Here is a 25,218-nt window from a genome sequence, read left to right as displayed (position 1 = left end):
TGATTGCAAAAATTCGAACGTAATATTTGTAATATTAATTAATTAATATATATTCTACGACTTTATATATTATGTCTTGACGTTTTATAGATATTTACACATTCTACGTCACATATTCGATTTGTATTTAAAACCGTATTTGGATCGTCAATTATTCTTTGTGTCTACCTTGAGTGAGACAAATGCTAAAAATATATGATGAAAATAAATACGATAAATCAGGTGTCTCCTACTACGGCTGCGGTCCATTTGACGCTACAAATGCTTCGAAGCATTCCTCTTCTCTTTTCTTTCAACGAAGAAAGAAGGAGAAGAAGAACGCTCCAAAACATTTCTAGCATCAAGTGGACCGCAGCCTACGTTTACGCGAGCGTTATGGAGGATTCACACTGCGTCCGATGTTCGACGTACGACGATCCGACATCCAATAGGAAATTTTTGTCTCTAATAATAAATTCTGTTATTGGATGTCGGATCGTCGTACGTCGAACATCGGACGTGATCGGACGCAATGTGAATCCTCCATTACTTCTGTAGTAACACGATAATTTCTTCGCGTAAACGGGATTTTGTAGTAACTTACGATAATTTACTCGTAAACGAGTGATATATCGTAAGTTACTACAGAAGTAACGCTCGCGTAAACGTAGGCTGTGTTCCGATATTCACTGCAATGCACTACCAGTACTGAAAATCTATAATACACGTGACATAAACTATAGCTTTTCAGTACTGGCAGTGAATATCGGAATGCAGCCGTAGTAATAGAGAGTTTATTAAAAAATATGAACTTGCAGCGCCAACTTATTCCCGGTCTATTTGGGCTCCGAATTAGAAAAGTGTCATGATTTAAAAAAAATCACCCGATCCGAACGAAATCAGTAAATTAATCGGTAAATTAGATTTCTGACATACGAAGTTCGGCGAAGTTTTGCGACGAATCACTTATTACAGATTACAGGTGGCAGGACTCGCGCCTCGCGCCTCGATCGATATCGGCGAAGAATGACGACGAAGGACACGTCACCACACGTCTCCACACCGACGCTCTTTACGCATGCGCGGCCATTTGTTTCCGTCGTTTCCGATCGTCTCCGTCCGTCAGGCGTCAAGTCAAGTCGCGATCCTCGTGGCCGAACGGTTGTCCGGTTGTCTTTGTGGCTGTTACCGAAAATGTCAGGAAAGTCCAAGGCATTTACCAAAGAGGAGGAGCTGCTGCTGCAGGACTTCTCCAGGAACGTGTCGACGAAATCCTCGGCACTGTTCTACGGCAATGCTTTCATCGTCTCGGCGATACCGATCTGTGAGTGCGGACACTTGTCAAGCTCGCGCGACAAGAGATAACACCTTTCATCAGTTTTCTCTGTTACTTTATGCAATTCAATTTCTGCCGTATAAAATTTCACGTTGTCTGATTTATCGTCTGATGTAAAATGCAGCTGGAGAATTATTAAAAATGGATATATAGTTATGCCTTAGAACTTTGCGAACGTTGTACAGCAGACGAATTCTATAATTAATATATTTTTGTATGATATTTTGAATACGAAGCTTGTTATATGATGTTCGAATAAGTTATTTATTATAATAAAAACACAGTCGATATATAGAAAGATTTTTCTCTATAATAATTACAGCAGAACAATGTTTCCAATAGAAAGCAACAGACCAGTGTACTTTTAAATATGTTTATGTTTTTAGATTTAAATGACCATTCTTAAACCAGAATATTAAAATTAGAAATTGTTTTCACTCATCGATATGCATTTATGTATACAATTTCTTAGTCTAATTTTAATAACAGATATAATTTAATGTCCAGTGTATCTTTGTTTATTTAGATTTGATATTTAATATTTATTGCAAAATAAATTATATGAAATCTTTACCTTTTATTAACTATATTGTGTTTTTTTTTATTAGGGTTGTTTTGGAGAATACATTTGATCGATCTATACTCCAACTTGATCTCTTTCGTACTGGTTACGTTGGCGAGCACATATGCCCTTGCCTTGGCATATAAGAACACAAAGTTCATCCTCAAACACAAGGTATGTTGTACACATATCTAGGATAGGGGTTCCCAACCTACAGTCAGATCCAGCCTCCCTGAAGTTTGATTAGGCTTGTCAAGAAAAATTTCGATATTATATATAATATAAAAGAATTTTAAAATAAAAAAAATTTGTTTTCATACGATTTTCTAAAATAAAACTTATTCTCGACCCTCTACGGGCCTATTATGTATCTTTTCACCAGGTGAAAATGCAAAAAGTGAACAGATTTACTAGATTTCGACCAATGAAATCGTAGATACTCTAGTGAACTCTCACTTTTCGGATTTTCACATCGTGAAAAGATATGTAATAGCTCATTACAAAAATTTTAATATGGCCTGAATAGAAAAGGTTGGAAAACCTTAATCCAGGATATCAATATTTTTCTCCTAAATCATGATAGAAGTATACTTATAAAAATTAATAAATCATTTTTTAAATAATTCGTAAAACAGTAAAGGACTTTAACTTTTTATTTTTGCTCCAAATTTGTTGAAAACTTGATGAATATAATCCTGATGTATATATAACAAGAATATAGTATTATAATTAAATATATATTATAATATTTTGTATGTGTGTATGTTACAGATTGCTGTAAAAAGGGAAGATGCTGTAACTAAGGAAATAAGCCGCAAACTTGCGGAAGATAAGAAGATGAGCAAGAAAGAAAAGGACGAAAGGTAATATTTTGTATTTTTTTAAAACTCAAATGGCTGATCGATCAATTGTGCCTTGAATGCTGTGCGGCATCTTCTAAATCTTAAGTGATCGTTTTGGCATAATTGATCATTATTATAAAAGTATATCCCATACCTTCTGCGAAATATTAATTTATGTTATGTTCAAATATCTAGGATCTTATGGAAGAAGAATGAAGTGGCGGATTATGAAGCAACAACATTCTCCATTTTCTACAATAACGCCCTTTTCCTGGCATTCGTCATCGTATCTTCGTTTTACGTTTTAAAAACATTCACGCCTGCAGTAAACTATATACTCTCCGTAGGCGCCACCAGCGCATTCCTGGCATTATTCTCAACGGGATCCCAATAATATACGAGCCCGTGTACTCTGTTAACTAATTTCATAAGAGACCTCCATCTGTTCGATTTGTCTTTTGATATGGAACAATATCATAGGTAATAAACACATTTCTATTTATAATAAAATTATTTGCTACGAATTATTTGCTATCCCCAGACATTGACTAATATTTCTAAACTGTAAATGATATAAAAATTATTTTTGTTAAGTTAAGTAAAACTATCCCTTATTGTAACCTTATGCAGGTACGTATACAATAATTGTAGTATGGAAGAATCACATCGACAAGACACTTATAAAAAAATTACATTACCGACAAGTTATTGTTATAATTATTATGTAAATAATTATATTATTGTTATTATAATATCTATACTATAATATATCTAAAAAGTCACTAAGTGTGTGAAGTATCTGACTTGCTATTCTCTTAAAAAATGTTTTGTGAAATTTTTCAGCAACAATTATCATTACTTATGAAATATATTATAAATTGTTATATTATTAAGTTGATGAATCATTAATCATTGACAGTGCTTATCAACCGTTAATGTTCACGGTTGATAACCATGGCGCCTCATTATCATTATTATTAATATTATTTTGTATTTGCCACCAGTAAAAAAAACTGTTGCAACTGTATGCTTTTATTTGTATGAAAAAAATGAAGATTTTAATTTTGATCCTGTATAATGTGCCATGCTTGATCTCATTTTAATGTGTGACAACTTCATGCAATAATTTATATTTTTGCATATTAATATAATATTTGTAAAAAGATATAAAATAGAACGCGCATGTAAAAGAACATATCAGCATATACATATAATTAACGTCACTCATAGAAAATCACTAGTAGAAGATTTCTTAGGAAACAATTTTTTATATGTATGTTTTTTCTCTTATAACTATAATCTTCGTTCGTATATAAGAAAAATAATTGAATATATATAGTACATTAGAAGAATAATTAAAAAATAATTTAAAAAAAATGCATTATTTTTCACACAAAGTAAAATTGCGATTAAATAATAGAATAAATATTAATAAATATTCTATATATACACTATATATATTATTATCTTCTATATTCTACATATATATTATAATCATATTTTATATAGATACGATTAATATATTCATATATGATTATATACATTGGCAATTTTTCCTCATTTCCTAAAATTTCACAGACAGCATGCATATATAAAAGACATCATAAAAACACTTTAAAAACGTCTTTACGATGACACGCATGTTGTCTGGGTTAACTTTTTTGTAAAAAAAGTAATATATGCAAAAAATCATTTTTCTAATTATTTTTTAATCCTTTTTATTTTTCTTGTATATACGAACAGAAATTATAAAAAAAAGAAAACCCCTCTCTCTCTCTCGCCTCCAAATAATTAAAATATTTTCATATAGGTATGTTTTCTTCATCTGGTATCCATTAAAAAAAATTTGTCTTTCTATTCACACCAATAAACAGGTGCTGTAAGTACATGCTTTTTATATATTATATAACACAAGAAGTACTTTTCGAATGCTAATGCCTAATTTATTTCTTTATAATTTTAAAAATATTCCAATTTTTTTCTCAGAAATCGTACATTTTCACAGTTCGATAAAAAAAAAAAAAAAAAAAAAAAAAAAAAAAAAAAAAAAGATTGATAATTACATAAATAAATTAGAATTTAAGATACTGTGACGATACAACGAAGCACGCACTATTTCATTAATCTTCTTCAGTAGATATTCGATTATTACATATTTCATATCCAGAATGATGTTAACAAATGTAATTATTAAATTAAATGGATAATTTTTTACTTTTGTAAATAATAATGGAATCGAACGATTTAAATTAAAACATTAAAATCTTATTTTAACTCGCAATGTTTTATGCGGTCCATGGTCCATACGCATAAAACCAATTAAGCTATAAAAATTATTATATGTTAATTGAACTGTGAAAATCTAATAACGTAAAATTGAGAAACATGCGCATTACGTATGGAATGCGTAAGAATTCCAAAATTAATAGAAGTGTATTAATATTTCTCGTAAGCCTCATGCAACTTAATTTTATCTTAACAATAACTCATTTTCCATAATGTGCTGTTGAGAATGGGCTAATTTTAATTTTTTTTTATTCGATCTTAAATCGATGCGAAAAACTAAAGACGTATTTTGTGTTAATAGTGCATTAGACGTCGGCTTATGTATAGCGTGATCGACATAGGTGGACTGAGTTCTTGAAAAGTCTGAAAGTCAGTGTTGCACGAGCTGTCGCACGGTTCGGATGAGTGACCCAACTAACAGTTCAGAAACATAAATCGAACACGCGGGAATTATTGGTTTAGGGAATTGGGAAGCAAAGAAAGACCAGGTGAGTGGCAAACGAAAATTGGGATATTTGGAGTCGTTGAGGGAAATTGCGATGTAAACTATTTGATAAAATAATTTAAATTAAAAAATTTATATAATTAGGTAAAAATACAAAAAAAAAATAAAAGATCTTTTATTCCATGTTGCTTTTCGCACGTAACATAAACACTTTTAAATGTTATTTTTATGATGAAATTTATTACAATAAGGAAATAATTTAGCTGATTTTTATTTTTTTTATGAGGGAGATATAGTTAGTACAGTTAATTTGAAAATTTTATTAGGAAACTAATGGAGCGTACCTGTATTTAATATTCCATACAAAATTATTTCTCTTTCGAATTTGTATTTATTATTACAAGTTTTGCGAAGAAAATAGATGATTGACTTGAAAACAGTTGACCATCTATTTTCGAATAGGTAATTTTTAAGGGTTTATTATTATTTTTAAGAATCGTTTTAAGATGGGTATTGTCATTATTCAACAGATATAATCAAAAATATCAAATTGCTACATGCAGATTCTGGTGTTTTTAGTGCAACCGAAAAAAAGAACAAACAATTTAGGAACACAAACACGAATGTCCGAACGTTCGTGTGTTCGCCGTTTATTCGCTAATATACCCAGCTTTATGTGCAAATTAATTTCTTTTATGTACCTATATATTATATTTACAGTTTCATTCCTTAATTTACAAAAATTACGAGCACAAGAAAAAAAACGTTAGAATTCTCGAGGTATAATATTATCAATTGTTCGAAAAACGAGCTTCATAATTTTACTGCATTATTTGCATTAAATGCTTTTTACATTTTACCTTGTACAAATGATAAAAAAGTTTATTAATATTCTCATTAAAATATTATTAATATTCTCTTCCAAATATATTTTTTTCAAAAATTTGAGTTGATAAACATTATTGATAATGGATTTAGCATCAGTTTTAAATTCTCATCGAAATAACATACATATATTTTAGTGCCGTTAGAACGTGCATTAATCAAAAATTAAGCATTTCTGTCAATCTTGCGTTTATTTTTATGGCGCATGGAGAAAAATAAACGAGAAAAATATGACAAATTATTTGCATTTACGTGCCGATAAAAATGGATTTAATAATTTGCTATAAATAATCTATACATAAACCACGTACAGTACACTGACCGGCAGGAATGCCTGGACATTTTGATATGTATATGACATATATGTACATGTATATATGTATTATATGTATTATGTCTAGGCATTCCTGCCGATAGAGTGTACACGTATGATACAGGACTGAAACTGCATCTAATCGACGGATGACGTCTATATCTTACAGTTATATCGCAATATGCGATACGCAGTAGAAATGAGCGAAACTTTTACATTTTTTATTTTATAACGATAAGTAATCGGTTGAAGCAGTTCGACATTCAAGTAGATTCTAGAAATTTTCCGTTCAATGTTAGTTAATTAGCGTATCCGGTCATACGACAGTCGAAATTAGCTCAATAACTGCAGGTATTAAGGGCAATCGGTAACCAGTTCTAAATTCTAACGATTATTTCTCAATTAACGTATATATCATAATATCATTCTGTTCAGTTGGCTTTGCATTTCGTTTAACATGTAATCTGTATATCGTTTAATCCACATATTTTTTTCCTTATCCAATCTAATTTAAATTTAATTAGCAACGTTATATCGCGGTAAATAATATTAAATATGGAATTATTAAATATTAAAAAAGTGGAAGTTTTTTGCATTAATAAAATCTTCTTTAGATATTTTCGTGTCTAAAATTTCTTCTTCAATTTTATCATGTGTGCATACCTCAACTTGTATCTCTAACTTCTATAGTGATAAAATATGAAACAACTTTGAACATAGTGTCAACAAATGACTTATCTGTCCGTATTGATAATCATTATAAAATGAAAACACGAAGAAATAACTGTTGAGTCCATTTCTAGTGTCCTGCACAAATGATTAATTTAGAATCGGCCTCTGATTATCGAAAATGAAAATCGACCGCAGTTTTTCTAAATTTTATACAAATATTTAACATGCAATATTAAATATTGTTGCATAATTGTAATTAAATAACAATTTAATCTGTTTGAAATAAAATCAAATTAAAATGGGTTTTATTATCAAAAATTTTAGTACAAAACATAATTAATATTTTAATAAATATTTTTAAAAATGCCATATTAGCTGATAAATCTGGATATAAAAAAAGAAGACGTACAAAATAACGAAAATTTTCTGTGTCTTTTCACGATCTCTTAATACGTTCCTATGTACTTGTATTCTTTTCGAGGAAACGTCATATTTCTTGGCATTAATGTTTCACCAACATGCTATAACCATCGTCATTCCAGATTGTATATAGCAATTAACTTAAAGCTTTTAAGTAACATTGACCGGTTGCGATCGATATAACTAGATGACAGTATAAATTGCCATTAGCATTTCGGACCTATATACTGCAATCGACATATTTTAATTCTGGTAAAATACTCCGATTATCTTGATATTTCAAGTGTAATCAAATCCGAAGGATATTTCAAATATTAGAAAACTGAAAGTTATCCAGATAATAATTAAAACATTCAAAGTGCTCTTCCGATAATAAGATAAAATAATATTTCGCGTCATAAGATGAAATCTTTCCGTTTTATTCGCATTGACTTTTTTCTTATTTTTTGGAGAGAATGATTGAATTTTATATTATTCGAACACAAGGACATACGTTATTCTGAAGTTAACAAAGTATTATATTATGGCTACAACAAAATGCAGAGAGTTTCATGAAATTTTAATATGTTGTTCTGGAATGCAAAATAGAATTATGTGAATTTTTTGGGAATTTTTCACCGTCCCGTTTTGAAAAAAATCTAATCCAAAAATTTAAAAAATACAATTTTTGGATTAGATTTTTTTCAAAACGAAACGGTGAAAAATTCCCAAAAAATTCACATAATTCTATTTTGCATTCCAGAACAACATATTAAAATGTCATGAAACTGGCTGCATTTTTAACATAGATTTTTATGAGAAATGCTATAATTGCATATACCTTCAGAATGAAATAAGTGCAAAAAAAATGCAACTGATAAGGAAAAAAAATATGCACATGTAACTTAATAATTTACAAATAAATGAGCGAAAGAAAAGGGAAGGTTACCGCACATTTTGTAGAAAAATTAATTATTAAAGCATAAATTGCTTGATTTTTCGTCTGCTAGACTGCCACGGTCGTGAACGACGTGAACAGCAGCACGCATTATACGCACGCGGCGACCAATCAGAGCAATCCCCTTCATTCCCACTACTTCAAACGCTAGTGCGCTGTTTCCAGAACCCGCGCGTCCCACTACTCCCTCCGATGAAGCCATCGAACCTCCTTAATAATACATCTGCACCAAAACTACTCGGCAACAACGCATTGTATTATTTTTGTCATTTTATGACTCATTTATCAGAACATACGTATTGATCTCCCGATTTTATTCAAAAAATATTTACAATAATACGTTGTCAATCGCCAGTGCACATCGATCTCATACGCGAGAAGTGTTAATATAAATAGATCTTCTCTCCTTCTTCTTCTTTTTCTTCTTCTTCTGTAGCATTATAGTCCTATGTGGACCAAAGTTTGCGCGACTGTTCCTTGCCTGCAGTCTTCTGCAATTCTTTTCCAGTTGACAACTTTATCTTTCTACAGGGGCCGTCACCACGGAATTTACCTACCTTTCCCGGGGTCTTCTTCTTCTTCTGGAGCCGTACAAGTTGAAAGATTTCTATAACTATATACTCTGTCTTCCGACATACGAATCAAGTATCCCAGCCATCTTATCCTTTGTGATCTGATATAGTAGACTATGGTTTTGCTATTGCAATATGCATTTCCATAGTGTAGGATTCTGTAGCTCCGACGAAAATGTTTATTAAATATGTATATTAAATTAAAAGTTTATAAGAAGCTTGCTTAAGGGGACTAGGCAGTCAGATTTGGTAAAAATGTAACCTTTTTTGGGAATTAATTACAAGGAAATGAATACAATTGTGACTAGTACTTTTAGGTAATGTTTACTAGTACCATAAACAGTAAGTAAAAAAAATTTTTTTAAATAATATATATATATATATTTATGACGGCGCTACAGTCTTCTAATGCATAGGCGGTTTTTCTGGTGCCGTTGTGGTTTTGCAGTGATCCTGGCCATAAAAAATTGAATTGTACATTTTTCCTAGAAAATTTGGCACTCTAAGACCCCATTCTGCACTGAACCTATTTAAAAACAAAAAGAATCAAAATTAAAGAAATGGCAGCTGCAAATGTAAAAAAACGTGATTTTTCATTGAAAAGAAAGTGCTATTTTATTTTTTTTTGTCAAAACAGAAGTTTTTACAGACTTCTGCGTAGGTTCAGGTTTTAACTAGACATGTTTTACATATGCTCAATTTTTTTTAAATCGATTTGAACCTCCGGCTTTTTGCAATTACTGCAAAACGAAGAGAAAAAAAGATTTCGAGAAAAACGCGTTTAAAGTTTTGAAAAACTTGTGAGTACAATAACTACTACGTACCTCTTTTTGGCTGTCAAATCCTTAATTTTGCGAATTTTAACATGAACCAAACGGCATTTTATTCGGGAAGGATAGTACTTTCGAAAAATGCAATTAAAAAAAATCGATTTTCTGACTGCCTAGTCCCTTTAACCAGTTGGATGTGGCAATCATATCGTTTTTTCCGTGTGGTAATGACGCATATATGCGCGGAAAAAAAAGTGCCACACTATACTGGTAATGACGCATATATGCGCACCGTGAATGTTTCTTCCAATGTTTAACGGATTTGAATATAACTTGGTACACCCAAACTTTTTGGATCGCTGAAAACAGGTCTTACCAGTTTTGGCACAAAACGTTGATTTCGCGTTACCCAGTGAACTGGTTAAGTGTTGAGTAGATGTTTCATTTGAGCTTTAAAACATTTATTAAATTGTTTATGAGATGTTTTCACTGTTACACGTTTGATAGGCGTTCGGAAAGTGTTGTATGGTATTTTCGGAATGTTGCAGTTTAGGCAGCAGTTCACAGCGCTGCTTAAAACACCTCGTGAATATTTGCAACACTTCAAAAACACGAGCGCCTATTCTTAAATCTTAATTAAAGTCATCTAAAATAAATCTTAAATTTAAGAAGCAAGATTTGTCATAATAAATACATACATTTTATGTCTTATGTTTATTTAATTATTATCAATCTTTAAAAAAATAAAGGTACCATACTAAAATAAAATTACATTGACGTTATATCAATCTAAAAGTGTGCCACACTTTACTATCAAAGTACTCCACGCGATACAATGGATAATTCGAGTTGTGCAGTTCCGTGATTTATATGTATCGTTCTTATACCATATCGTTCGTCATATTTTAAATACGAGAAACGGATTCCATCGGATGTCATTTATGATTTAGAATTGTAAATAATTTAGCGTTTTTGTCGTAGTATTTAAAAAGTGACTTATTTGCGTTTGAGAATGTTTTTATTAAAAGAGATTTCCATGTTGTGGAGATGTTTATTAATTGTTTATGAACAGAACGTTTCAGAGATGTTGTAAGATTGTTTTAATGTACGCTGAAATCAATGTTACGTGACCTTTTTCAAAGTGTTTCTTATGAAGTGTTTAAGTGGCGTTTAATGACATATAGTCTCAAACGTTTCCATTAGAGTTTTTTAAGTATTTATAAAATATTTGTCAGCAAAGAGAGTTTGAGCCAGATGTTTGCAATGTGCTTCCAAACAGTCCATCAATAAAATTCTTCATAAATAGTGTAACCATTGATACAACTCTTCATAAACAAATATAAACACAATCTCTTACTAACAATTTTTGCCAAGGAGAACTCGTCGTTGTTTCTAATTGGTTCGTATATTTTTCTCAAAACCTTCCTATTGTCAGAGGTAGCTGTAGCTGTCGACATTCTTTCGCTTTCAAGGGTCTCAGGCCTACAATAAAAAATCGGTCTTGGCGCTGCCTGAATCTATTGTGGCAGTTGTGTACGAAAAGATCATCCGAAGGTATAACTGAGTTACTTGCAAGAAACGTATTTCTATCCAGGAATATGCGGAGTAACCTGCAACGTTAAAAGGAGTTGAGAGCAGTAGCCAAAAAGCGGGGATCAAGAGGGGGCCTATTCTGTAACTCTTAACGACAGTTTCGTTATCGTTATATTGTCGTTGCGCAGCTTTTTTACTATACATAATATCTGCGCAACGCAAGTATAACGATAACGAAACTGTCGTTAAGAGTTACAAAATAGGGGGGCAGGAGGAAGAAGAGAGTTTCTGACAGCAAAAACTTCTGAAATTGAGATAGTCCATGCGCAGGGTAAAGTGAAAGTGTTTTACTTTAGTATACCCAAGCAGCATTTTTCGGTTAACTTTCCGACTAAGGACTACTTTTCTACTAATCACAACGTTGTAAGCGGTTCAAGAAAGTTATAAAATGTAACTTATAATTACTAACGTTTTTTGGACGTTGTCTAAACGTTAAAATTACGACGTGCTTTTTTTATCACTTTCCCAACGTCAAATTCGAAACAGTTTAAGTCCTATTACCCGACGTTAAAATATTTAACGTTCGCCTGACGTTATACTCTGCACTATACTTTTCGAGCGACTTCAATACGTAATTCCCAACGTAAACCAACGTTTTGTTATCAAACGTTGTAAAACGCTAACGTTGTGAAACGTCGCCTGTGGTCATTTCTGACTGACGTTAAGAAATCGCGAGAAATGGTAACAAATTCTGCCTAAAAAAATGTAGAGCAGATTACTGCTGCGTCAAGCGGGCATCGTCGACGGAAATTCGCGGCGTCGTGCGTGAGCTACGAGGACTATGCGACGAATGTTGACGATCCACAGCCGAACCGGTCCATCTCATCTCACGCGGTTATCGTCGCGTCGTCGGGAAACAACGCGCGCGCGCCGCGCGGTTTACAGCTCGAGAGCGCGTTCGCTCGGCTGTACGGCTTCCATAACCATGCTCTAGATCACCATATAGATGGTATTGCATAGGTCGGATTTGGTTAAGATATACGACTCATTCGCAAATCTAGTATAGAATTTTCAACTAATTGATACTTTATTGACATGTTAAGTCAGTTTGGCGACCTTGTTAAGACTTTTAGTCAATATAGGTACAATTTTGCCTACAGTGGTATACTACTTTTTTAGTTTGGAAAAATCTGAAAAAGTTAATTATTTTATACGAAAAAACAAATTTTAGTAGAATTTATCGCACCTTTTACTACGTAAAGTTTGATATAGTGTGGAACGCTGACTTCGCCATTTTCATTCCTCAAAGAGGAAGGCAAATAATCCGCCATTTTCCAAAATATTTAGATTTAAATTTTTTAACGCACTTTATTAACAATTTAAAGCATTTATATAATATCTGTTGTTAAGAAATTTTGAGACAACATATTTATATTAAAAGTAATTTTGATGAAAAAAAATTAAAATCTACACTTTAAAAAATTTTAGTTATTTATTAGAATATTTAGTAAATTGGAATATTTTAGAAAGGATTCGTCTAATTTTGACCTATCTTTTCCACATTTATCAATAAAGTGGGTTTGTTATACAATTTCAGTGCTGGGTTCGTGTATTTATGGCAAAATTACAATAGTATCAAAGACTGCGCAAACTATATTTTTCCTATAAAGCCATTTTATTTGTGCCAAATTGATAAGTACGTATTATGATACATTTATTACACCAATGCCGTCATATGGTTTGAATGGTAGCACGAAAACTACACCTAAAATGTACGTTGTGAAAAAATAACCTCAGGTCTAGCAGAGTGTACAAAATCAAAGTTTACATACCAACGTTAAAACTGGTGGAAAAAATGTAACCTCAATTTAACTTATATGTATAAGTCGGATTCCAACGTTGGTACAACCTAAATTTGATTCCCCAAATTAGTGCAAAAGAGGGTTGGAACGACGTAGCAAAAACGTTGGATACCAACGTTAAGTGTGTTTATCTTAACGTCGGGCGGACGTCAAAATGCTGCTTGGGTAGAAACTAAAAACACATCTTTCAACCCAGATTAAATACATGTAAGAATATAAATGGAAAAAATGGTAGAAAAAAAAGAAATATGAGAACGATGGAAAGAACATTTCCAGACAACGTATATTCGCCTCCGGAAGAGGAGGACAGCCAGATATACTATTATCAGAAAATGAGACGGAAATTTCAGGGTCGAGAAAATAGTAAACATCATTAAGAATATCATTAAGAAAAAAACCATAAAGCAAGACGAGAATAACATAACAACAGAACTCAATTCGGGGGCGCGGAGTTACGTTCGACTAAGGCTCTATAAATGTGAGTATTCTCGTTCCGCCATTTTGGATCCAATCATCTGTGAAAACATAACCTTTTCGTAAACGTCAATACGCTTTTCCGAAAAAGTTGAAACCCTTTTTCGCTTCTATTATTGCAATTAATTGCAACGCAGCCAGTCATTTTGGAAGCTCTGAGAATACGAGACCGAAAAGCGTGTTGACATTTACGAAAAGGTTATGTTTTCACATATGATTGGATCCAAAATGGCGGAACGAGAATACCTACTTTTTTAGAGCTCTAGTTCGACGATTCATCAATTTATAATCTTAGAACTCGTGCTCGGAGCACATGCCGCAGTCATATCATTTTTTTTTTCATCTCTATTATTCTTCTTTTCGAAGGTCTCATTCGTCGCGTCTCTTACCCTGTTTGTATCCTTTCCCACTGATAAGGGAAAAGAATCTTGCGAATCCGAAAAATTCTAATTTTGATGAAACTTTACATACATGTAGAGGGGAGGGGGATAAATAGGTGAATTTAGAAATTTTCAGTTACGGCCTAAAAACGATTCTAAGAAATAAAACCACCCCTTATATGTAGAGCGTCTTTTTGCTTTTCTCGATATATATTTCGAAAGGTATTCGAGATATTAAGAAATGTTTTATATAAAACTTTTGTGATAAGAATACTTCTATTTAATTACATTAATAACATTTTGAAAAAATAATTTTTGAAAAATAATTTTTTTTTAATTATTTATTTATTTAATTTTTTTAAATATTATATATTAATGTGTTGTTATAAATAGAGGTATTCTTATCACAAAAGTTTTATACAAAACATTTTTTGATATCTCGTACTTTTCGAGATATATCGAGAAAAGCAAAACACCGCTCTATATATGTAAATATAATACATATGAGAAGGGATTTCACTTCTTAACCCTTATGTCCACAATACTAGGGGCCGATATCACAGTCTCCGATTAACGTGATCCTCCGATTAAACTCACTCTGCATCTCTTTCTAACTGTCCCCCTAGAAAGAGACGAAGAGTGAGTTTAATCGGAGGATCACGTTAGGATATCGGAGACTGTGATATATCGGCCCTAGAAATCGTTCCGAGATCTTCGACGGAGAAAGAATTGACCAATCATATTTCAAGAATTCGGCAATTGACAATGCGATTGGTTAAATCTCAATTTCTAGCATCGTGGATACAAGGCTTTAGAATCGTTATCGAGCCGCAACGTTCTAAATTCTCCCCCTCCCTCCGCCCCAAGGTCTTTTGTGAGTATTCGTTGAGCATTCCTGCTTCCTGTTGACTTGATGGCATTGTGACTGTTCCGTTATTACTATCTAGTAGCTAGAAGCAGATCCTGGCCTCCTTTAATTGAGTAAGTTTTTCAATGTCTCATTTCATTCGTCTGAAGTTATTGCCTCCACCTCTCTCACAATCAGTCTCTGCCTCAGCTTCAATTTAATCGAAAAGTGATCCAAATCACAATTAGCCTCACGACAGCTTCTAACGTCTAATATTGAAATTGCAAGCCTCCTATTGACAAATAATCTATTTGATTAATTTCTCTTCCTCCTGGTTTGTTTATGGATTTCCGCATTATGTTAAAAGAGGACACTGGTGATCTATATATATCTAGGCAGGGGGCAAATTCACGGACCCGTAGTCCGTTTCCACATGTATAAGTGAGTGCATACTTACTATTTTGTTTATAAAAAAGTCTTTCCCGAATCTTAGCATTGTCTCCTAATATTAATGTTATGTCATGCCTGCTGACTTTGCCGCAAACGATCAAAATCGTCGTAAAATTTGTCCTTCTCTTCCTCCTCGTTGTCCTCCGTGGGTGCGTACAGATATCACGGTTATACTTTGAAATCTATTCCTGAGTCTGAGTTCTACAGAGCCTATCATTCAGATTCAAAGAGCAGGATGCTTTTCCTTATTCCTTCCTCGACATAGAATCCTGTGGATCCCTGAGACCTGATTTTTTACCACTATAGTGTATATTTACCACGGAATTTTCTTCCTTAATTCTCCTTGTCCTTTACATCTAATCTCCCGGTAGCACACTCAACACTACTTCGCGTTATCTCTTCCGTCATTTCAGTCATTTCTTTCGAGATCGGGGATTTTACCTGATCTCAATTTCAGGGAAGGGGGGATATCACCGTTACGTGAAGGTTAACAATAAGCACAAGAAATTAAGAACGAGATTTGCGGAATGTCACATCCGTAGATCAGTCATTGAATTATACCTCGCCCTCCTTTTGATGCCAATATAAATAAATTAATAAATAAAGTATTAATTATATAAATGTATTATTATTAATATTATTATTACATATAGAATAAACGCATTATATTTTAAATAATAAATTATTGCGCTAAGTAAAAGAGATGAGCGTAAGTTGTGTTTATCATAATTCCTTAATTACAGAAGTTCAAAATGAATGTTCGAAGTATGCATTTATCAGTATATGTTACAAACATGTTTTGACGTAATGCAGTTTCAAGATATATTCTCAATATCAGTAATCAACAACTTGGCAGTATGTTACTGTTGAACCAATGGAAAACATAGGAAGAGTGCGTGATAGAATTTTGCAAGTCATAATATGGTGCTGCTTGCATAAGCAGCTTTAGTCTTATCATCTGCGAGCTGCAAACTCAATATTAAAACATGCAGTTGCGACATGCGTGAGGCGGATACTGAGCGTTTCCTTTGACTTTTCATAAACTATATTTATGAATGATTACTCATATAACGTTTTCTGATATAATGTTTTTGTATCTAGATTTATTCTGGAAAACATTGCCATACACACATCCCATATGTTCCACATATGGCATTGTGTAGCGCGATACATAACGATAATTGAAATTTTATTACAAAACATACATCCTAATAAGTGAATATAGGGGGAAGTGGGGGACATTGATACGATTTTTTTCAAAAGTTAAATAAATAACTTTGCAGATAGATTAAGATAAATGGAATAGGTTAAATTTAAAGGCTTGTCCTTCTACTTACGTGTTTTGATAGCCTTTTTGCTGTAGGTTAATAATAAGAAATGTTATAACATTTTTTTGTAAAAAATGAAATTCGTATCAATATGCCTCATATGCGGGATACAATGATACGAGCATGGGGCACTTTGATTCTCAGTGATCTATATTAATATTATTCAGAAATAAATTGGATTATTATTAAAACAAGCTATGTTTATTGTATATAGAAATTTATTTATACGGAATTAACAATCATTTCGAAAATAAAAATACAAGAATCTGTTTTTTAATCACTCACGTACGTAGTAGTCTAATAATTAGAAATACAAAATAACTCAAATCACATCTTTGAAAAACATTTAAACACAAAAGTAATTTATCTTATCACATAGAATAATTATTGTTAAACTCTTCTAAAGTATTGCAACTTCTTAAGTATTGCAGGTTTAATCAATCAAATAAACTTTTAAAAGCAAAACTAATTAAATATTCTCAAAAATAAAAAAATTAACACATTTTGTACTTTATCTTAGAATTAATAATTATCAACATACATATTTTTTAAATATTTTAATTAATTTTTTTACAAGTTATAAGAAGATAGATCAAGTTTACAGTTTACGGCATCTTCATCGACATAGACCCTATCGTTCTTACCATTTTCGTCTAAAATAAAATGAAAATATCTTACTTAATACTATAAACCACTACATATATTAATATGTATCAAAGTGCCCCTCGAGTCTGTGTACGAATCTGCCCCACAGCGTCATACATAATAAAATATATTCTCAGCCGAAAATAATACAAAGTCATGTCAATATTTTCGACAAATTAGTAAGAGATATACTGTTTCTTACTTTTGACGAAATATTTATTTAGTATTAATCAGATTAATGTAAAAAATCACGCTTCAAAGACTTTAAAAATATTTACCTGAGAGTACGCAAAACACGTTTATACCTGTCATTCATCAAGTAGCTATTATACTGCTCGCGTACGAAATTTGGTTATTCGTGTATCATAACGTCTATGCATGGATACGTGACCTTCTTAGATGTTTCTCATGCAGAGATATGATCACTATGTATCAATGTTCCCGCTGTATCAATGTCCCCCACTTCCCCCTATAGGAGAGACCGTGGCTAAAAGTCACACGGGTAAGTTGTCACAAATAAGCTTATATCTCACATCTCACTTAACAGATTGAGTGAAATATTCTTCTTTTAATCCGGGAGTCAAGGTTATTAAAAAATGAGAATATTGAAGTTTACGGCGCGAAGCTGGAATTTTATTTAATCGATTCTTATGATATCCCGTAACAAGCGTGTAAAGTCTCTAGAATCAACTCGGCCCGCTTCGCCTTTTTTTATTGCAAAATATATTTAAAAACGCGTTTCTGTATAATTTTCTTTAAATAACTCCTTCTGTGTTGGTCAAACGACAAAACTTGAAGAGAGGAAAATTGTTCGGAAGAAAGTTTCCTATAAGAATAAACCTTAAAAAAATTTAAAAAAATTTTTCAATTGCAAAATTGCAAAAAATACGCGAAAAAAGGGCCATTTTTACAGGTTCCCGAAAACTGGGTTAAAAATTATCATATTTAAGCGGACATTCACTCAATGATACCTTTCAGTATGCTGAACAAGTGTGCACAAGGCTCGCCTCCAATTTTTATATGGCTGCCTATTAACAAATTATTTATGCAAATCGAACGCTTGGCTCTCACGTCTGAACGGGTGAACTTATTTTGATGCACTTTATCGGAAATGAAAGGTAACGATGTCTACTTTTTGAATTAAAATAAAAATATTTTGTTTTCTATAATTTGACTATTATTTTAAACAATTTAAATTTCGCATATTAAATATCGGCGTTATTTATTGGCGTACAGTAATGCAAATAGCACCATTGGTTTGCGCTTAAAAAATTATGAATTTCAAAAAAAAACGTCCCGATACGACCAATAGAAGCCGAGATAATTGACTTTTACATAATTAATGCTTACAGCTAAATTATTTCATATTTTTACTTGAAATATTTGGTGTGAAGGTACTAGAGTGAGTGCTTTAACGGCGGAATTTTTTTCGCTGATGCAATTCGACTGCCAGGTTCGGCGAAAAAAAAAGTCGAATACAACGGTTTTAGAGCGAGAGCGCCGCTGGACGCAGCGGCGGGTCGACTACGTGGCGCGCAGGCGCGCGAGCCGCCGCTGCGTCCGCCAAGCTCGCTAAATTAACAATTACTTTTCTCTGCAACAAAAGCACGTATCCAAACGATTTTTTTTTTAATCTGCTTTAAATTTTCCGAATTTTATGATTATCACATTATAAATATCATATTCTCAGTATTAACGGAGATAAACAAGATATATTAGGAAAAATACGTATTAATTATTAACAAATTATTTTGGAGGTCGTGAGTAAATTTTTCTTGCCTCTATTTTTATTGTTCCGTTGGTTTTTGGAATTACTAGTCGTAATTTCTTTTTGGTCATAAAAAATATTATAGTTTTAGATAATTTTTCCTGTATTTAGTTAACCCCGTCATTCCATATAGTTTATAAATATAATCTTCTTTGTTCAAAATGACCGTTAAAAGGGTAAGTTGTCTCAAATGACATGGAATTCAAAATTTATGAGAATTATTATTCTTTTATGAAAGTTTATGAAAGTATTATAAAATTTATGAGAATTATTATTCTTTTATTTACTCTAAGTTTATGAGAATTATATTACGAAGTTTATGAAAATTATTAATTTTTCGTTTAATTCATGCTGCAATATATTATTAAGTTAATTTACCAAAAACTGGCACTAGCTTTAATAAAATATTAAAACAGGAACTAATTGTCGTATGTTTCCTCTACATGAAAGATACATGACAATCAATCCAGAGTCATGTGACAACCAACCCTGGGTATGGGGTAAGTTATCATATTTGCGCGGTTTTGCTTAGAATTAAAAAACTTTTTTGTGTATAAATATATACAAGTCTAATATTTTTTTTCTTACACTTAAAGGATGTAACTACATTATATAAAGTAGTATACGATATTATAAAATATTGTTAATATTTTTTTAAAAATCAGTATTTGAAAAGTATGACAACTAGCCCCGGTCTCTCCTAATAAATGAATACATTGTTATCGTAAATTATAATGACATTTATAATTTGATAACCTTCGATGACCTGACATTAACTTTATGGTATTATGATATCACAGTTATTATATAACTAATTCCCTTAACTTCTCGGATCATAATAACCTGAAGATGAAAGATTTTCTTTCTTCGTCAGTTTTTGGTATCATATTTTGCAAAAAGATAGAGAGAAAGTATTTTACAAGTACAAAACGTGATGAAAAAGTTCAGTATAAAATTAGATTCGATATATGACTTATATATTTTTCTATCGATCCGCTGTTCGCAATTTACTCTTCATCTTCACTGTTTTATATTAAAAAAAAAAAAAAAGAATAAAGAATTTTACTTTATACACCCCAAGGGGCCTTAAAGGGCGTTTTGATGGGACGTACCCAACAGTAACCTCCAATTCATCCACTACCTTACTGTTTCCTCCTTTGGACCAACGGTTTAACGTCTCTTCTGAAAGACAGAGCCCAGTTTTCTCCGCATCTTGCACGGAGGGGCGCGGTTTTTCGGAAAAAAAACTTTTCCATGTTACATAGCTCTAGTGGACTCGAACCTGGTTCCTCAGATTACGAGTCTGGCGCTCTACCACTAGACCACACCGCCGCCCTTACTGTTTTATATTTTTTTTATATTTTTAATTTGGTTCTTATTTCTACGTCAATTCTTCCTTTTTACGTTTTACATTAACCTACTCTTAATTATATTAATTTGTCATATCGTATCTCAATTGTAATATATTATGATTTTTCTTTTCTTAAATTACGCACGCAAACTGCCTGCAATATAACAACAGATTGGCAGCAGATTTGATATCGCAACAGATCATCTGTGTCTGCATTAAATTCGTGTTTTGCCGGCAGAACCTGCTGATTAGGCTATTTTACTATAGATTTTCAGTACTGGCAGTGAATATCGGAAATCGGAACGCAGCCATAATTTGACAGCAAATTATCAGCAGAAAGCGAGCAGAATCGTTATTTCGTCTGTTATTTCGTAGACATTTAATGGAATACATTATTTAAATGGTTATAACATATGCACTGGCGGGGAGGGGAGAGGGTAAAAACCCCCTTCCAAATAAAAAATTAGTTTAAAAAATCTAGAAAAAAATTCATTAAACATTAAAGTATTAGGATCAGAAGTTTCACGTTCTCGTCGTTGATCCCGGAGTAAAAGCTCTCTAAGCGTGATACTAAGAAAAATATGAAAACAAATAATTTTGCCAAAATCTCCCTCCCTATTATCGACGTCAGAATTCACTAGTAGATATATTATATACGTATGATATGGCGTAGGAAAGAGGAATAGAAAATAATTTACTTATAGAGCTATTTAAGGGTACAGTGTGATGGGTCCAGTAGGGCTACGGACATAGAAAAGTATTAGCTATAGGAAATAGGTGGTTCATCATTAGTTAAGATTGTGTATGTTTAGGTAAATAAATGAATTTATAGTAAAACTGAGTACTGTTAGGTAAGAGAAATGTGCAGATAAAAAGATTTTAAGGAAAAGAATTATTAATATATGTATAAAGAAATAAGAGAAATAGTTTTATAACATTAAGGAGGTCGGCGCGTTTGCTATAGTATAATTTTGTTTTCTTGATTAAACCGTGTAAAGCTAATCTCAGAAATGATTCATAAATAACATATGTTATCATTGGAATAGAAAAAGCGTAAAAATCGCAATTTTATCCCATTTTTATACTTGATATTGTTTAACCCTCGAAGAACACACAGGGTCAATTTGACCCTTACCTCGAGTTTCTACTACATTTCAAGAATATACACGTAAATTTTTAGCCAAAAATATTAAAAATAAAGAAAATAAAATTTTTTTCGTAAATTACGTTTTTTTTTAAATAATTTTTTTAAAATTTTTTAAAATATGTAAATAATTCCAACGGCACTTTTTATTTATATCAATTAATTTAACAATGTTCCAAGTACATCTGGAAATGTTTTCAAGCTGATCGCACTCGTCAATTTAAGGGTGTGTAGGGTCAGATTGACTCAGTGTTCTCCGTGAATGAAAAAAAAAATATATATATAGGTGTGTTCTCCGAGGATTAAATAAATCATTTAAAAATTGAAAAAATCCATCTTAGAAAATTAAAAAACCGCGATTGCAATTCTTGATGTTAAAAAAGTGTAACATAAAAATTTCATTTTTACCGTATATAAAAGCAGATATATACATAATATGATATTTATATAGGGAGTATATAGTACAATTTCTGTAACTTTTAAAGCGAATATCTCACAACGGTGAAAATCAATGAAATTTTTTCTACATATTGATATAATTAACTTTCGTATTATCTATATGTATATATTGACTTGTATTATACTTATTCATCAAATGCGCCAACCTCCTTAAAGTAAGATAGAGATAAGATAATGAAAGATAAGATATGTGAAGAGAGAGGCGCAAGAACTTAGTTATATATTATAGAGTCTGAGTAATAGTAAAAAAAAAAAAGAGGTATAATTATTTAAAAATATAAGATTAGTTTTGAGTTTAGCGCGCAGTAAGTATGGAAGGTACGTATGAGTGAGTTAAAGGGAAATAATAGATTTCGGAGTATAAGGTTTTTATGTAGGAATTTTGTGGGAAAACAGGTTTGTGTGCGCAGGTAAAAGAATTTGGAGATTTAGGCTATAAGTTTTGTAAGTGTTGAAACATCGAGGATGTCACTTTTAGAGACCAGCAAAGGTATTTATTTTTTGGTAGTTATTTTGTGTTTAAAATATGAAATTAAGAAATATAGCAAAGTATAGAATGAAAGAGAAAGGAATTAAATTAATGCCAAAAATAAAGATATGACAGGTTATGTTTTAAGTAGCTTTTTGTAATTGTAAGAAATAGGTTAGAAAGGTATGGGTGGATGAGTATGGATTTTTATTTTGTAAATCAAGTCCGCCCTTCATGGCAATTGTAAGCTTGAAGTAATAAATTCTATTTTACATAGATATATTTATGATGTGCATTATGAAAGAGATATATGTATATTTAAATGAAAATTTAAAGAAACATTTTGTTCAATTTACAGATTCTGTTATGTTATTTCTGCTGACATTTTATCGATAAAATTTGCAACAGACACTTTCAAAATCTGTTCTCGACAGATTTGGTTAAATTAAATGATTATATTTATATAATCCGAACTACTCAGTTTCTCCGCCCGGCCGAGTCTGAAGGGCGGAGTTGATTATATTTAATAAGCAGAATCAAAGATAAAGAAGAAGTCTGTGTATCAGAACCAATAATAAAAAAAAAACAAAATCTAATTATATTATATATTAAAAGGCTTTATTTTTACGAAAAATGTATGTCGCAAACTTCTAAAAATTTTGCATGTGTATAATATTCATATATTTCTTTATGAAGAGTATTTGATACAGTAAAATATTAAAATCTTTTTGATAAAAATTAATGCGTAATGGCTCAATATGTAGTACAATTGTCGAGAATTTTTAATGGATATTTTCTTTATTGTTTCCTTACGTCTTTGTTATTCCATGACTTTTTGAAAACTTCATAATTCATCCTTTATATTATATAGATATAGATATATGATTTTCCATATAAGATTTTATTAAAAACATTTATGATTTTTTAATGGATAAAAAATATGGTTTCAATTTTCAATAAATATTTTAATAATGTTTACAGTTTAGATCTTACAAATATGTATTTAAATGATATTAATAATATAGATTTAAATCAGTTTTAAATACTGCATTTGTGCTGACAATGTTATCACTCGCATTTGAACATTATCATTTAAACAATTTATTGTTGCAGTTATTACAGATTCGAGTTATAAAGTATATGCCAAGCGTAATTGAATGTATTGCGTTATTCTTATGCACTGTATAACGATCTGATATCCGGTTTTCGAATCTCGTGATGAATAAAAAACCGGTATTCAAATGCAATGAGATTAAATACTATACAATGCATCTATAACGCTATTAATACATGTAATTTATAATTAATATAATTACCGAAAATTTTTCAAGTTACATAAGATTATTTAATATTATGATACAATTATATAGTATTTATTTACGCGGTAATAATATGTACGATGTATTAATTAACATACGTATTAATGTAATCAAAGTGTATAAAGACATAATTGAAGATAAAATTAATTGTCGCCGATAAAACTGTTTATTAGACTCAGAAAAACATTTTTCGTATATAATTATAAATAAAATATATGTTTATATATATACAATATATATGTTTTCTTTCTCTTATATATAATCTCTACTGTTCGTATATACAAGAAATATAAAAAAAAGAATTGAGAAATAATTAAAAAGATAATTTTTGTATTGTTTTTTTAATAAAAAAAAATAAAGTTTAAGAAAATGAGAAAAAAAATTGTCCATGTATGGACATATAAATGTAATAACCGTATAAAAAATATTATTATGCAGAATATTGTATATAATCTAACCAATTTCACTTTTTGTAAAAGAAAACAATTATGCAAAAGTTATTTTTCTAATTATTTTTCAATTATTTTTCTTATTTTTCATATACATATATACGAATAGAGATGATACAAGAGAAAAACATATATAGATACAATAATAAAATAAAAAATATATATATATATATATATATATATATATATATATATATATATATATATATATATATATATATATATAAGACCATTATGATATAATTAAATTAAAATTGAAGTCATTTACGGTCCAAGCTTGGATCTTAGGAGCTAATAATGAGTCTGTTTTCTGTTACTGAACTGGCTGCACTAGTTCAGAATTAATTTATCTTTTTCCACCCAATGTGGAGTAAAAAAGATCAACTCTGACTTGTGCAGCCAGAGAGTTCAGCAATGGAACACAGACCCATTATTTCTGTGTATTACACATATTTTTTCAACCTTAATAAACTGCGCCCCGACTGAATTGTCAGACTTACAACACAGTTCTCTCTCGTCCTAAGATAATAAAGAAGAAATAAGAAAGAAATTCAAATAAAAATCCATATAACTGTAGAGAATTCATTGCGCAATAAATTCTCTACCGTTATTTAGATGCTTAGCGTCAAAGTTAAACCGAATCGATTTAATTATAAGGGGAGGGAGGGAACTTTACTACCTCAACGGGAACTGTGTTGTAAGTCTGACAATTCAATCGGCG

At 31.2% G+C, this 25,218-nt stretch overlaps 2 protein-coding genes across 3 annotated transcripts in view; both read left to right on the top strand.

Annotated features, from left to right (window-relative positions):
- The first annotated feature begins 452 nt into the window (after window positions 1–452).
- On the top strand, window positions 453–3,229 carry LOC143904809 (translocon-associated protein subunit gamma). Of its 2 annotated transcripts, XM_077419747.1 has the most exons (4): window positions 1,067–1,303; window positions 1,924–2,051; window positions 2,649–2,740; window positions 2,915–3,229. In XM_077419747.1, the coding sequence occupies exons 1-4, from the start codon at window positions 1,174–1,176 to the stop codon at window positions 3,111–3,113; spliced, it is 549 nt and encodes a 182-aa protein (XP_077275873.1). In that variant the 5' UTR covers window positions 1,067–1,173; the 3' UTR covers window positions 3,114–3,229. The 2 variants fall into 2 exon arrangements, with proteins under 2 accessions (XP_077275874.1, XP_077275873.1); XM_077419748.1 differs by lacking the exons at window positions 2,649–2,740; window positions 2,915–3,229 and adding an exon at window positions 453–513 and having other exon boundaries at window positions 955–1,303; window positions 1,924–2,050.
- A 2,107-nt stretch (window positions 3,230–5,336) lies between these two features.
- The window catches only part of Bgm (acyl-CoA synthetase bubblegum family member 1), a 38,168-nt gene continuing 18,286 nt past the window's right edge, over window positions 5,337–25,218 (top strand). The window contains exon 1 of the mRNA XM_077419735.1: window positions 5,337–5,493. The gene's annotated coding sequence lies outside the window, so the exon portion shown is untranslated. The remainder of the gene's footprint in view (window positions 5,494–25,218) is intronic.

The sequence above is a fragment of the Temnothorax americanus genome, unplaced genomic scaffold (assembly GCF_048541705.1).
Source record: "Temnothorax americanus isolate GAGA-0224 unplaced genomic scaffold, ASM4854170v1 Scaffold58, whole genome shotgun sequence".
NCBI lineage: Eukaryota > Metazoa > Arthropoda > Insecta > Hymenoptera > Formicidae > Temnothorax > Temnothorax americanus.
The sequence above is the reverse complement of the archived record's forward strand: the minus strand, read 5'-3'. Positions and strand labels throughout refer to the sequence as shown.

Bases quoted from the DNA above. Each gene is read 5' to 3' on its own strand.
- LOC143904809 (XM_077419747.1), top strand. From the start codon at position 1,174: ATGTCAGGAAAGTCCAAGGCATTTACCAAAGAGGAGGAGCTGCTGCTG. The intron at 1,304-1,923 runs GTGAGTGCGGAC...TTTTTTTATTAG, and splicing joins CGTCTCGGCGATACCGATCT to GGTTGTTTTGGAGAATACAT. The intron at 2,741-2,914 runs GTAATATTTTGT...TCAAATATCTAG, and splicing joins AAGAAAGAAAAGGACGAAAG to GATCTTATGGAAGAAGAATG.